At 41.1% G+C, this 14032-nt stretch overlaps 1 protein-coding gene across 4 annotated transcripts in view; it reads left to right on the top strand.

Moving 5' to 3' along the window:
• Window positions 1-14032, top strand: part of GYG1 (glycogenin 1) — a 25454-nt gene extending 11422 nt beyond the window's left edge. For 3 of the 4 annotated variants that reach the window (XM_073359723.2, XM_073359725.2, XM_073359726.2), the window contains 6 exons: window positions 340-514; window positions 814-976; window positions 7876-8002; window positions 11599-11818; window positions 13462-13512; window positions 13761-14032. In XM_073359723.2, coding sequence (XP_073215824.1) covers window positions 340-514; window positions 814-976; window positions 7876-8002; window positions 11599-11818; window positions 13462-13512; window positions 13761-13946 — 922 coding nt within the window. In that variant the 3' untranslated portion in view covers window positions 13947-14032. The remainder of the gene's footprint in view (window positions 1-339; window positions 515-813; window positions 977-7875; window positions 8003-11598; window positions 11819-13461; window positions 13513-13760) is intronic. The other variant, XM_073359724.2, reaches the window with a different exon arrangement.

Raw genomic sequence — 14032 nt, 5'->3', positions numbered from 1 at the left:
CCTCACCAAGAGGCAGTGTTCTCAGGTCTGGCTGAAAAACTGGGTGGGGGGCTCAAACTACAAGACATGATCTGCCTGACTTGTGTATATACACAGCGCTTCAGTTCTCATTGCTACTGCTCCAGCACCAGTCAGCAGTACTAACTGGTAACTAAGGTATTTCTATGCTAGAAACTTGACAAGACTGTAGCGCACCTGTTTAAATAAAAGTAGACTAAATACAAGACAGTCAACTCCTTATTGTGCACTAAGAGTCTAGGCAATACAAAGCTGCCTTGGGGTTGGGGATATTGGAAAGACTAACTCCAAAAATAAATCAATGATTCCTACTTTCCACAGGAAAGTGCTAGAAAAAGTCTTCGATGAAGTCTTATTGGTAGATGTCTTGGACAGTGGAGATTCAGCCCATCTAGCACTAATGAAAAGACCTGAGCTGGGTGTCACTCTAACAAAACTCCACTGCTGGGAACTGACTCAGTTTTCAAAATGTGTGTTCATGGATGCGGACACAATGGTAAGTTATATATTTGCTGTTCAGAATACAGTTCCGTCTAGTGGCTTGCAATAGGAACCTCTTCTTATTGGGGACCTGTAATTTGGTATGCAGGGAAGTGCTCTTAAGCCTACAAAACAACTTTGTAATTGGCAGTAATAAGGGAATATCTCTGTCAAAGCTGTCCTCCATAAAAATGAGACCTTTGATATGAATGCTTACCTTCATATCTTGGGGTGGATGGCAAAATCAACAAAACATAATGCTATGAAGCGTCTAGCCTAGAAAACAGAAAGCAATTTTTTCCCCCCCACAACTAGGTTTTAACAAATATTGATGAGCTTTTTGAGAAAGAAGAGCTATCTGCAGCACCAGATCCAGGCTGGCCCGACTGTTTTAATTCTGGAGTTTTTGTTTATCGACCTTCCATTGAAACATACAATCAGCTGTTACAACTTGCCACAGAGAAAGGCAGCTTTGATGGTATGTATTGACTCCAACTCCAATTTTCAAGTTTAGATTGTTTAAAATGATGGGGGCAGCGGGGGAATGTCTCAGATGGGCATGCCTTAGAGGACACCACTTACATTAGAATTCCAGCACCTCATTGGAAAGAGTACTCATGTTTACAGGAAACTCATATGCATGGACTCTTATAGATAGATTTTCTGACTATAGTGAAGTCAGACTCAAACATCAAACATTAATAAGTTTATCTTGTATTAAAGGCCTAGATGGACTTCAGAGGCACCTTAATGAGTCTTAAGTGGCAAAGGTAGGCCAAATTAAACAGCCATTTCTAAAACTTTCTGTAGCTCTCAACTAGAAGAATGAACATTCTTTGGATTATAAACCAGTATAGTATCCTACATTTTAGATAAAAACTAGTCACTAATGGATTTGATTGTGTTGGCATCTTAAACATTAAATCAGTGAAAATAAGCTTCCATTAACTCAACTTTTCACAAAAATCATTTGTGGATATCCTTAGAGATAAGGTGAACATGATGTTGCCAAAGTTGGATTGCTCTATGTGGCTTTTTGAAATGATTTGTTCTGAAACGTTCTTCTACTCTCAGTAGCTAGTCAAATAGCTTTGAGTAAAATTAGGTGTTTTTATCAATCAGTAGCAGCATTTCCTCAAAAAAAAAGGGGGGGGGATTTGTCTCTTTGGAGACAACAGTGGTGTTACTCAGAGGCAATGTGTGTGGGGGAAGCATGTAGGGTCCTGTGCTTCCCTTCTCCTGCACCCATTTGCGGCTTGGCTTGTACTGAGCATGCTCAGTAACAACTGCTGAAGTCAGCTGCCCTCATTCTGCTATCCTCCTCCTCCCCCCGAACACACACTGTTGGCAAGCACAGGTCGTCTCTGGTGTTACTAACTAGTTTTAACAACCTTGTTCATGCTGTTTTGAGTAGCAAACTGTCTTGCATGCTTCTTACCTCCAAAGAGTTCGGATCTAATAGTCCCAAGAGTAAATGTCCTATCCCATTCAGTTGTTTGCTTTTTTGTATTCATTCTGGCAGGTATTGCTAATGGGCCCCTGAATCTAGAATGGTGGCCAAATGAGATTCTACAGGTGGCCTACTGACTGTAGGTGACCTGTGTTTAACTTCCTTTGGAGCACCATTTTCAAGTAAGTTGGTAGTACAGTTGAATTTGCTGCCTCACTAAATAACTGGACATGCCAAAAAAGGGATTCTGGTTCAGTCCAGAAATCCCATACAGTTGCTACATTGTGGACCAGCAAACTAAACAGGACTATCACTTTGAGGGATATGAGAAGACTTGCCATAGGTAGTACTTAATGGTAAAGAAACTCTGCCCTTACTCAGGTTTTAGCCCTCAACTGCAATAAAAAGCAGGGATTTAGCCTTTGAATTAGTCAGTGTTAATCCCTATTAGAATTCTAGTAATGAGAAAGTTTACAGACTGAAGATGAATTAATCACAGCCAGTGCTAACAAGTATAGAACTTAGTTGCAAGCTATGTAAGTACAAAATTACTTGATGTATCAGCCATACAAGAATACACTGAAGTTAGACTAATCAGCTTCTGGAAACTGCTTTTAGTATTTCTGTAGTACTGAAGCTTTGACTCATATGTGGCTGCATTAAGTTCAACTTCATGAAGAAAACCGCGCATCAAAAAGGGTAACTTCAACGCCGTGGGTTGAGTAACCCCATGTCACCTGGCTCTACTCTAGGTCCTGCTGCACTTCATGTTTTTACATATGCCACAGGCATTTTGCTTGATATCGTTATAAAATGTCAGTCAAGCAATATGCCTGTGGCATACGTAAAAGCGTGAGTAAACAGGCTTTTGATCTAATTTAGTATCAAGAAATACCTCTCCAATCTACTTGGGACAAATTCCTGACAACTGGTCTCCCACTAACTCTGTAGTACCTTTTAAACCTTAGAGGAGCTGTGGTTCACTTGAAGCTTACGGTTCTTCCTGAGAATAGAATAGCTTCCTAATCTATAGCTATCCTAAAATACTATTTCAAATTAGGTTAGCTTGACAAACTGGTGTTTGAGACAGGAAGTTTATAACTTTAATCTCTATCATGCAAAATCCCCAGTGTAGCCATAAAGAGCTTGATAAAGCAACTAGTGTAGCACACAGCAAACTTAACAGAATAAATCATGCTTGTGCTTCTTTGGGGTCAGACAATAACCTCATCATTGACAATGGTACAATGGCGAATGATCTAAAAGTGCAGCGAACCAGCATGCCTGTCTCAAATTATTTCAGTGAGTGCTAAACTTGGGCATTCTTCAAACTTTCAGCTAGTCCCATGTTTATAAAGCAGTGGTTCTCAATCCGTGGCCTATGGGTCACTTGCTGCTCAATCAGTACACAGCTGTAGCCCATGGACATCCTCAGGGCCCTACAGGTAGTATATATGTTGTGTGGATGCGGCCCACGTAACACAGACTAGAGAACTGCATATGAGGCCCACAATGGTAAATAAGTTGAGAACCACTGTTTATAAAGCAAAAGTTACATTACTGCTATGATAGGGGCTCTAACATGGTAGTCAAAAATCTCACTTCTAAACATGGGAGATGAATTGTCAGTATGTCACCATCTTAAAAACTTTGTGCATAAGCATTATTAGATCAATAGGTTTTAATGTAACAGCTGTTTTTTTTATAGACCTGGTTATATGTATTGAATCTAGCAACAAAAAAGAAGCAAGCCTAAGGCTGACCTATAAGGGTAGTGGAGGAGCACTGTTAAAGTTTTTTAACTCTATTCATACCGTTTCCACCACTGGGTCTGTTATACTCCTACACCAGTCACTGACTAAAACAGGAGCACTTTATTAAATTTCTGCCGTACTCCAAAAAAAAAAAGCTCGCACATGTCACTGCTGAAGTCTTCCAGTAGCATGCCATTCTGTTGTGAACATATCTGTTCACCAGAGCTATCTTCATCAGAGCACCAATCCTTAAGGGATCAGGTACAAGAAAATATATAGCTCAGGTATTACACCCTGGTAAACAAGATTCACACTAAAATACTCATTTTAACTCAGTGCCACTTTCTGCCAGCAGATCGAGGGACGTGATCGTTCCCCTCTATTCGACAGTGGTGAGGCCTCATCTAGAGTACTGTGCCCAGTTTTGAGCCCCACACTACAAGAAGGAAGTGGAAAAATTGGAAAGAGTCCAGCAGAAAGTAACAAAAATGATTAGGGGACTGGAACACATGACTTATGAGGAGGGGCTGAGGGAACTGGGATTGTTTAGTCTGCGGAAGAGAAGAATGAAGGGGGATTTGATAGCAGCTTTCAACTACCTGAAAGGGGGTTCCAAAGAGGATGGATTTAGACTGTTCTCAGTGGAAGCAGATGACAGAACAAGGAGTAATGGTCTCAAGTTGCAGTGGGGGAGGTTTTAGGTTGGATATTAGGAAAAACGTTTTCACGAGGAGAGTGGTGAAGCACTGGAATGGGTTACCTAGGGAGGTGGTGGAATCTCCTTCCTTAGAGGTTTTTAAGGTCAGGCTTGACAAAGTCCTGGCTGGGATGATTTAGTTGGGGACTGGTCCTGCTGTGAGCAGGGGGTTGGACTAGATGACCTCCTGAGGTCCCTTACTACCCTGATATTCTTTGATTCTACAGAAAGAAAGCAATTATCAGTGGCCATAAGACTTGCTGAATATTTTAATACAGCACACAGTGGTTACAACTGTTGGATACTAATTCTTTATGTTCACAAATTTCTTGGGGACCTATCTTCCAGTATGATACTGCTTGCCTCAAATGTTGGTAATACATGACTACAAAGTAGTCAAAATGTCTATTTCGTAAGACAGACTAAAAATATCCACTAGTTTTCCATTTCTGGGACATGACAAATTGATCTTATCTGTGAACTCAGCTATCCTAAAGGTTTAGGATAACATGATGCAATAATCTTGGTCCACACTACTGTACCTAATGGGGAGGGAGAAGGGAAACTGAACTTCATAACGGGAATGGCCAATGCTTACCTTCAGTGTTTCTAGCAAACTTCTAAAAACCTGGGGCTTTATGAATTTAAAAGCAAGACTAGCTAAAATAAAAAGTCTGCTTATCTTATAGTTTAGAGCAGTGCAAGGGAAACTTTCCATAGGTTATGTAATTTACTAGACTTCCTTCTAGCCTGGGATCCAAGCTGGTATTTGAGCAGTTAATAGTTTCAGATCTAAAACAACATATAGATGTAAGATACTAAAGTACTGATTATACCTGCAACTATAATAGCATATGGCACAATTATTATACAGTGCTAAGTTGAACTGGCATTCCCTTTGGTGGGATTGGAGGGGCTCTTGGTTTTCAGTAAGACTAGGACACTGAAACTGTCCATAACATAAGGAGCGAAGAATATGCAGTGGAGAGGAAGTATTGGATGATGGTGTTTGGGAGGAATTTAGTAACCTGTACTATGCAGGACGACTAGTGCTATGATGCAAAACATACAGCTGTTCTTTAGGTCTACACACATCTGTTCCAAACAATCACTCAGGATAGTAGAATCACTTAGTCTAAACTTACAGACAAACATAAAACATGGGAGGTCATGCAAAGATGCTTTCTAATATGGTAGGAGTCTTACAAAAGAAAGGCATGCAAGTTCCCAACATATAGTAATAGTTGCATATCTCTTGACTTAGAAGCGCTTTCCTAATAATATCTGAGGACAAACTCCCTTAGCTTCTGTGCTCTCTCATATTTATCCCACATGGCTAGGGTCCTACCAAATTCATGGCCATGAAAAATGCATCATGGACCATGAAATCTGGTCTCCCCTTGTGAAATCTGTATATTATAGGGTAAAGCACACAAAAGGCCAGATTTCACAGAGGAGATCAGTGTTTCTCAAATTGGGGGTCCTGAGTCTGACCCAAAAGAGTTGGGGGGGGGAGGGGGAAGAGGAAGGTTGCAAGGTTATTTTGGGGGGAGCTGCAGTATTGGCACCCTTACTTCTGCGCCGCCTTCAGAGCTGGGCGGCCGGAGAGGGGTGGCTGTTGGCCAGGCGCTCAGTTCTGAAGGCAGCGCCTCACCTGCAACAGCGCAGAAGGGTGGCAATACCATACCAGGCCACCCTTTAATTCTGCACTGCTGCCTTCAGAGCTGGGCAGCCAGAGAGGGGCAGCTACTGACAGAGGGCCCAGCTCTGCAGGCAGCTGCGCAGAAGCACGGGTGGCAATACCATATCATGCCATTCTTGCTTCTGCTACTGGCACGGCTCTGCCCTCAGAGCTGGGCTTCCGGCCAGCAGCCGCCGCTCTCCAGCTGCCCAGCTCTGAAGGCAGCGCCGCCGTCAGCAGCAGCACAGAAGTAAGGGTAGCAGTACCGCAGTACAGCCCTACAATAACCTTGGGATCTCCCCGCAACGCCTTTTTGGGTCAGGACCCTACAGTTACAACACAGATTTCAGATTTCAATCGCTGAACTCATGACATTTACTATCTTTAAAATCCTATGACCGTGAAATTGACCAAAATGGACCGTAATTTGGTAGGGCCTTACACATGTCACTTCTAACTTACTGCTGTATCAATTGGCTGCTTTGGCGAAAAGCTAACAGTAGATCACTGCCATGATTTCTTCAGAATTGTTATAGCTCACCTTTTGGCTCCGCTAGTGGTGATTTCATTCTGACAAGTGATCGTCTGGTGTCTCATGCACTTTTTTGCCCAAACTGGCTGGCTGGAGTAAATATAGTGGAGTTGTAAGTCAGACTAACAATGCGGGGAGAGTAGTAATACAATCATTTTAATGCTACCTTAATCCAGAAGCATACATCAGGAATCTCACTTGTGTGTCAAAGCTGTCTTCTCTTTACCAACATAAGATCAAATTCAAAATAGCACTATCATGTCCTAAAACAGAAATGGCCCAGTTAAGGGGCTGAGAGAGGGACTTGCATAGTTCTTCGTCTGGAAAAGTGCTGACACTATTTCTGTAAGTAAAGAACAAATGTCAAGGTGAACACCACAAACGAAATCCATTTCTCTGACTAATCCACTTTCTCGTCAAATTCCTGCATTCTGTTCAGCATTCCAAGTCTCTTAGGAAAACACATAATTGCTCTGCATCCAGGCAGTCATTTACTGTCTTCTGCTGTTGTAAACTAGCCTACATTCAAAATGGGGGTCTGAACACTTCGTGCATGCATCAACTGAAACATAAAACTTCTAGTTTCACATAAGCTTATGAAGCTAACTAGGAGCTTTAATATAGTTAACTTCTAGTATGACATCTCTCAGAAAATGTAATGAAGGCCTAGATTTGCTTTTAGCAAACCAATCAGTCCTTGATCCAAAAAAGCATTTTCATTATGTACAGGACCGCTGAGCCACATGTGGGCCTCTAATAATCAACCGTGGGTCAGAGTTATCTTGGTTACATGTGTAAATCTGGAGTGACAGATCATAATCTGGCCTACTGTATTTGCCTCACTGCAACTGAAATAACAAATCTGACACTTCCAATGTTTACTACTCCAATTTAACTCCACTTCAAGTTGTGAATGGAAACTGAGTTGCATCATGCAAGACCAAATGCATGTTCACATGTAAATTATATCACTAGGGATTCTAAGCTTTTGGCTGTCTTCTGGGAGGTAAAATAGCCTAAAGTATGAGTTAAGTTTACAAATCTGTAGCTGCCTCTGGCAAGAGGAAGAGGGCTAATGTGCCATCCCAAGGGTGAAAATGTTATAGTTTAAGAAAACTAACTTCTGTAAATAGAATACTACTTTATTGCCACTAATTCCTACTGGGTATGCTAGCTCACGTGACTAAACTGAGTCTTGAATCAGTGATTTAGTGAAGAAATTTAAAACAGGAATACTGATAACTCTCCATCTTTCCCTTTCAGGTGGGGACCAGGGGTTATTAAACACCTTCTTCAACAGCTGGGCAACAACAGATATCAACAAACACCTGCCATTTATTTATAACTTAAGCAGCATTTCTCTATACTCCTACCTTCCAGCATTTAAAGCGTAAGTTCAGCATTCTTTCTTGTAGAAAAATGATTCGTAATCTAGTGTAGCCATTATATGGGCCAGATTTAAAAGAGCTCTTGTGAAGCTGACCTATCTCTTACTAGATGATGAAAAGGCTGTATAAAATCAGTTCTTTGACTCAATTTCAGTTCGGAGATTCAAGGTTAGGCCAAATGAAGGGTATGTGATAGCTAGTGCAATCTCTTAATTTCGCTTTGAACCATGTAATGGTTTAATTTAGATAAACTAATCAATGGAAGTATTGATTATGGAAGTATTCTTTACATGGCTGTGGCCTAAACTACCTCTGTCAGTGGCAGCAGCTCATTCTTTGAATTAATTTACCTAGCACAGGTGCATTTGACAAGGACCTGTTCTATTGCAAGAGTATAACTCAACACTCTTTTAATCACAGGTATACTACTGTGACCAAAGAGGCATTATCTGCACAGCAGTTGTCCTTGTTAAAGAGTTTAGTTGAGTGAGGTTTAGCCCAAACCAGTGTGGGCTGGGTATGGTGACAACTTTTATATAGATCAGGGGTGGGCAACCTATGGCACGCGTGCCAAAGGCGGCACGCAAGCTGATTTTCAGTGGCACTCACGCTGCCCGGGTCCTGGCCACTGGTCCGGGGGGCTCTGCATTTTAATTTAATTGAAGCTTAGCATTTTAAAAACCTTATTTACTTTACATACAACAATAGTTTAGTTATATATTATAGACCTAGAAAGAGACCTTCTAAAAACATTAAAATGTATTACTGGCATGCGACGTTTTCCCCATGTAATGGTACTTTGCATTGTTACTGGCCTAATTCTGATCTAAACTCTAGGATTGTTACAGCATAAAGTGTGAAAAACTATTCAAACATGGGTGCAATTTACGATCTTTTTATTACAACTGGACCATGTTAACTGCTAGCTTCAAAAGCGAATGAGGAGCAATTGCATGAAAAGGCCAACTGATCTTTAGATGACATCAAGTTGCTAGAGCTTAATGCAACAGCTAACATAAGCAGTATTGTTGCTGGCTCAAGTTCAAACCATGTCTTGTGATCTGAACGTCTGAAATATTGTCAAGTTAAAATTAGAACGCTTATTTTAAGAAGAAATACATGCAAGCCACAGTGAATACTCACTACTGAGTAGTCAAAATAAACAGCATTCAGTAAGCTAAAAGCTATTGTGACGTACACCGTACTCTCCTCAGCTACTCCCTTGCTGAGATTAGTCATGCCACAAAAAAAAACTTACAATTGACCTTGTTGCCATGAAAGGTCAGCTGAATCTGCCTGACCCAGGCAAAAACTTCCTTCAAACTGAACGGAGTTAGATGCACATAATGAGCTGTTTAAAGATAGTGGTTTCTGGATTTTGAAAGTAACACATGGGCTGTCAGAATAGGCATTCTAGATTAACTTATTTTTGATGTAGATGCCCACATCCACTAGACACAGTTCAATAGCTGTAATGAACCAAACTTGAACCCTACTCTGACATCATTATCTAATCCTTCAGAGCCTCTGTACCATGAGGCTAAGATTCACACCTGCATAGAAAGTCATACATGCTGTCCAGCTTCAAAGCACTGGGTGGAGGTACCCCTGGTTTGGGGGATGAGGGGGGAATCCATTTGAACATACTTAACAGTTTTCTATAGAAAATAAAGGCATTTTCTTCCTGACTGACTCTAAAATGAGCAGCAGCAGAGATCAATCCAGGAATGCATGGAATGTTCTAGTGTAACTATTGTAGAAGACCACTTTCCTTTACAAGTCTAATCTTATTCACACAACAGGAAGGATCAGCCTAAACCAGCACTTCTCAAATGTGGCGACCAATGCGGCCACTATAGCTACATGGAGCCACTAGGGGCTTTTTGTGCAGCCACAGCCTACTGGGCAGTGATTGAGGGGGAAAGCAGTGTTCACATACAAATATCACTTTTCACAGAAACAGACTTACTTGCTAGCAAAACACACACACACACACACACACACACACACACACACAGCAAAAGAAACAACAACAACAAAAGACAAGAATGTGCAAAGCACATTTGTTTCTATTCTCTTTAGGACCGATGTAGTGCTGTAGCGTAGAGTTTCCCTGGAACAGATCCAATTGAGGGAAGGCTGGCCCTCTAGAGGACAAAATGGAATTGTCTTAATTCCATTAAAGTGGTCCTGACTAGCTTAAAAACTAAACTTGGCCATCTATTCTGATCCATTAGCCTCTCAGGCCCTGCACTTAAAGCCTGAAAACAAAGTTCTTCAAAGCAATCTCTTCTATGTTGCTTGTATTTAACAGCGTTTGACCTAAACTCTGGCAGTAAGATTCCTTCCGCTGTATAAAATCAGACCGCCTCAGATCACTTTCAAACATTTATACTGACACATGAAAACATACAATTTAATAAAATTTAGTTTAACTACCACAAAACACTAAATTTTTAACATGCTGTAGATCTTATCAATGGAGCTATGTTTACCCCAAGTTCTGAGGAAACGGGAAGTATTTCCCAGCTGCCGATGAGAGAGCCAGGGCATCTGGCACCTGGGAACGTAACCTGGGCTTGTTGAATAATCTGATTTCTGCTGAAATGATCAGCAGTGAAATGGGGAATATGGAGATCAAAAACACTGATTTAAAGTTTTCACTAAAATGAAAATGAGGCAGTTCACTGTTTGGAAGGTTTCTGCCTGCAGACTTGAGAAGACAGCATACTGCTTGACTAGATTCCTGATAGAAAGCTTCCTCTGCAACCGGAAGGGCTAGAAACTCCATAGCAATGTAACACCAAGAGCCCACTGGAGTGGGCTCTCTACCTTGCTAGTAGTAATCTAGTAGGACCAAAGAGACTTCAAAAATACACCCACTATAGCTGCATGATTTATGTAGCCCTTCCATAAAAAAATAAGAGTAATTAGACACTCTTGATCTACCTAGACAGCTGAGATTTTAAGGGTTCTGAACAGCCATGTATTTGAAGAAAGAAATTTGTCGAGGCAGGAGTGGGGTGGAGGGAGAATCATTAAAACACCTCCGTGCAGTCTCTCCATGGCAGGTGAGACAGACTGCATCCTTCTAGGATGTCTGAACTACCCTCTGCAGAGCTGCAGTGGCGGAAGCTTTCTGAAGCTGGATATTCTGACCAATTCCAACCTCCCCTTCTGTAGGGCTGAAGACTTAAAAAACAGTGATCTTATCACTGATGGCTGATTAGGCTAAGTGTATGGTGTCTAGCTATTTTGGATCACTGAATCTGTAGTGGAAACTCTCACTCTTAAAACTTGTTCTGATTGCAACTGCTGCTTGAGACTGTTCCATCCTGAGTTCTCATGGACACCAAACTACCAAGAGACTGGCTGCTGTAAGTACTGAAATGGCCCAAACCACTAGGTTTTGGCTGTTTTCAATCTGAATAAGCTATTTGAGGTAGAATTCTATCTGCATTCTCTTGTTGCATAGTGATGCTTTCAGTGCCAGTAGGCAGTTGCAATTTCTTAGCTTTTTCTTTAGGAGATGGAATGCTATCTTGTATGTACTTTTCCTGGACATCTAATGTCTAATTCAAATTCCTTTGTTTGGCAGGTTTGGCACAAATGCTAAAGTGGTGCATTTCCTAGGAAGAATGAAACCATGGAATTACACATATGACTCCAAAACAAAAAGCATAAAAGGTGACACAAGTGATCCCACAGTGGTTCACCCAGAATTCCTCAACATGTGGTGGCATACCTTCATCACCAACATCTTACCACTACTCGAACAACATGGAATTGTTAAAGATGCCACTACAGGTGTAAAGGCGGTATGTCGTCATCTTCTATCTTAGATACCTGCATTGAAACAGTCTAAATGCGGATGTTCTGTACTTCCCCCATCCCAGACTTCAAATTACTGAAGGCTTCAGGGAGAATCCACTGACTTGAAGCATAGCTTTCTTCAACTCCTTGTTTAAGGTTTGAAATAAAATAGAACAGAGGAAATAACTGGGTTAGTCTGGTCGCTGGTGTAACTGTTTTTACTCACCTCCCTTTCTAAATAACTACTGTGAACTCTAAAGAATTACTGAAGAAGTGGCTACTAACAATTGTGTAGAAACCAAATTGGGGTAAATCCCCCACCACCACCACCCCCCAAACTACATACAGAGGCCTGTCTCTTACTGACTTCAAGCAAACAGACTTGGTCTTCTAGCTCAAGCAGTAAAGGCTAATTGTTTTGGGGGGTCAGTTCCCACAGGTGATACCCAAACAAGAAGGTTGTATGACAAAACAAGGAGTCAGGATCCTGAAGTCCTTAAGTAATTTGTAGCAATTTAACATTTGTACTCACTAATAGGAATTACCTGGCTGTTAACCGTTTTAAAGCTCACCAGATTAAATTTGAATAGTTCTACAACAGGTGTTCCTAAATATGCTGAACTAAATATTCTCTCTAATTTTCTAAAGTCCGCACATCCCAAGTTGGAAAGTGCTTGAACATGTGAGACTAAACTTTGTCTCAGTTTACTTCTAGTATTGAAGTTCTGCTAATACTGCAGAAATATTAACCCAGTTATCTTTTTTTTTTTTTTTTAAGATTTTTGTCTTGTAACAAAATACTGAATTTTTACTGAATATCAAGACTTACTCTGGATATTCTGGAAATGATTCCATTCAGTGGAAAAGACCATACAGAACTATCTTGTAACCCACCCTTTGCTGGCCAGAGCAAACACTCATCTTATGCTCCCTAAATACTGATGAAGAGCAAAATGTTGATGCTGAATGGCCTAAAATTAAAACTAGGATTGAGGAGGGCCCTCCTATGTTAGAGGTTTCCCCTTATCACAAAACTGAATTCTGAGTATTAGATGAGAACAAGCAATCTCATACAGTGGTTAAGATCTCTCCCTGGATGAGTGTGCGCACAATGATGGCCACCACCGCAATGATATTATATATGGTTGTGATCAGCCTTGCAGTTCAGAAGCTACTCTGTAAAAGTAAACTAACTGCACTAATATTCATGCATCTCAGACTGAGGCTGCAGATAGTTATAAGCATGTTTAAAAGAACTTGGCATGCCATGAGTGCTCCTGCGACACTCCACAAGCTGGTGTTGACCATCCCTCCATGGGAGGGAGGGGAGAAAAAGTGAATCCTACATCGCTAGGGATTCAGTCAGACTAATCTAAAAGAAGCCAGAAAAGCTAGTTTAGGAAGATTGCATCTGTAGAGTAAGTGGAAAGTATAGGTTACAGCAACTTTCTATTTTTATTTTACTTTTCACACATGGAGTTTAATAGCATGTATGGAATGCAGCTTTGCAGTAACTTTATACTAAATTTAGTATAACAGAAAAAGTAGCTTTTAAGTTCTCAACCTTTCTAAGCCCAAAGTTACTGATCTATTTTAGAGCTATGCTTTCTCTTGTCCATCTTACACCTTTCTAATGAACTATTTGCAGCTGTCGGGCTTGGTCTATTCTCTGGCTTTCTCTTGTGGCTTCTGTAGAGAGGTATGAAGAACTTAAACCAATATTGACCAGTACTTTCCTGTGCGCTCTCCATTGACTTCTCAATTTGTTCATTTTTATTTTTTGGCTAGGAAAGTTGTATAACCCTTGCATTTTTTCCCCCCCCAAACAGTGCTTGCTGCTTTGCATGAGAACATCTCATTGGTTCTCCCACCTTCAGCCCTCTATTGCTTGGTTAGAAATAGGCCCTATAACTCTTATACTGTCTACTTACTATGCTCTCCTTCCAGGACGAGGTTACAGAGGCAGTGTCCCACATATCACTTTCAGCAGCAGCACCAACTTCACCACCATCTCCTCCACCAGCTGAATCTTCAGAAGAACGGAAGGAGAAGTGGGAACAAGGCCAGGCTGACTATATGGGAGCAGACTCCTTTGACAATATCAAGAAAAAACTTGACACCTACCTCCAATAGAAGCACTTCTATTGCCGATGTTCACAGAGATGCAAGAACTTGTTCCAGAGCTATAGCAGCTAGGAAAGTGTTGAATATGGTCAGTT

The sequence above is a fragment of the Lepidochelys kempii genome, chromosome 9 (genome assembly GCF_965140285.1).
Source record: "Lepidochelys kempii isolate rLepKem1 chromosome 9, rLepKem1.hap1, whole genome shotgun sequence".
Classification (NCBI taxonomy): Eukaryota; Metazoa; Chordata; order Testudines; family Cheloniidae; genus Lepidochelys; species Lepidochelys kempii.
The sequence above is the reverse complement of the archived record's forward strand: the minus strand, read 5'-3'. Positions and strand labels throughout refer to the sequence as shown.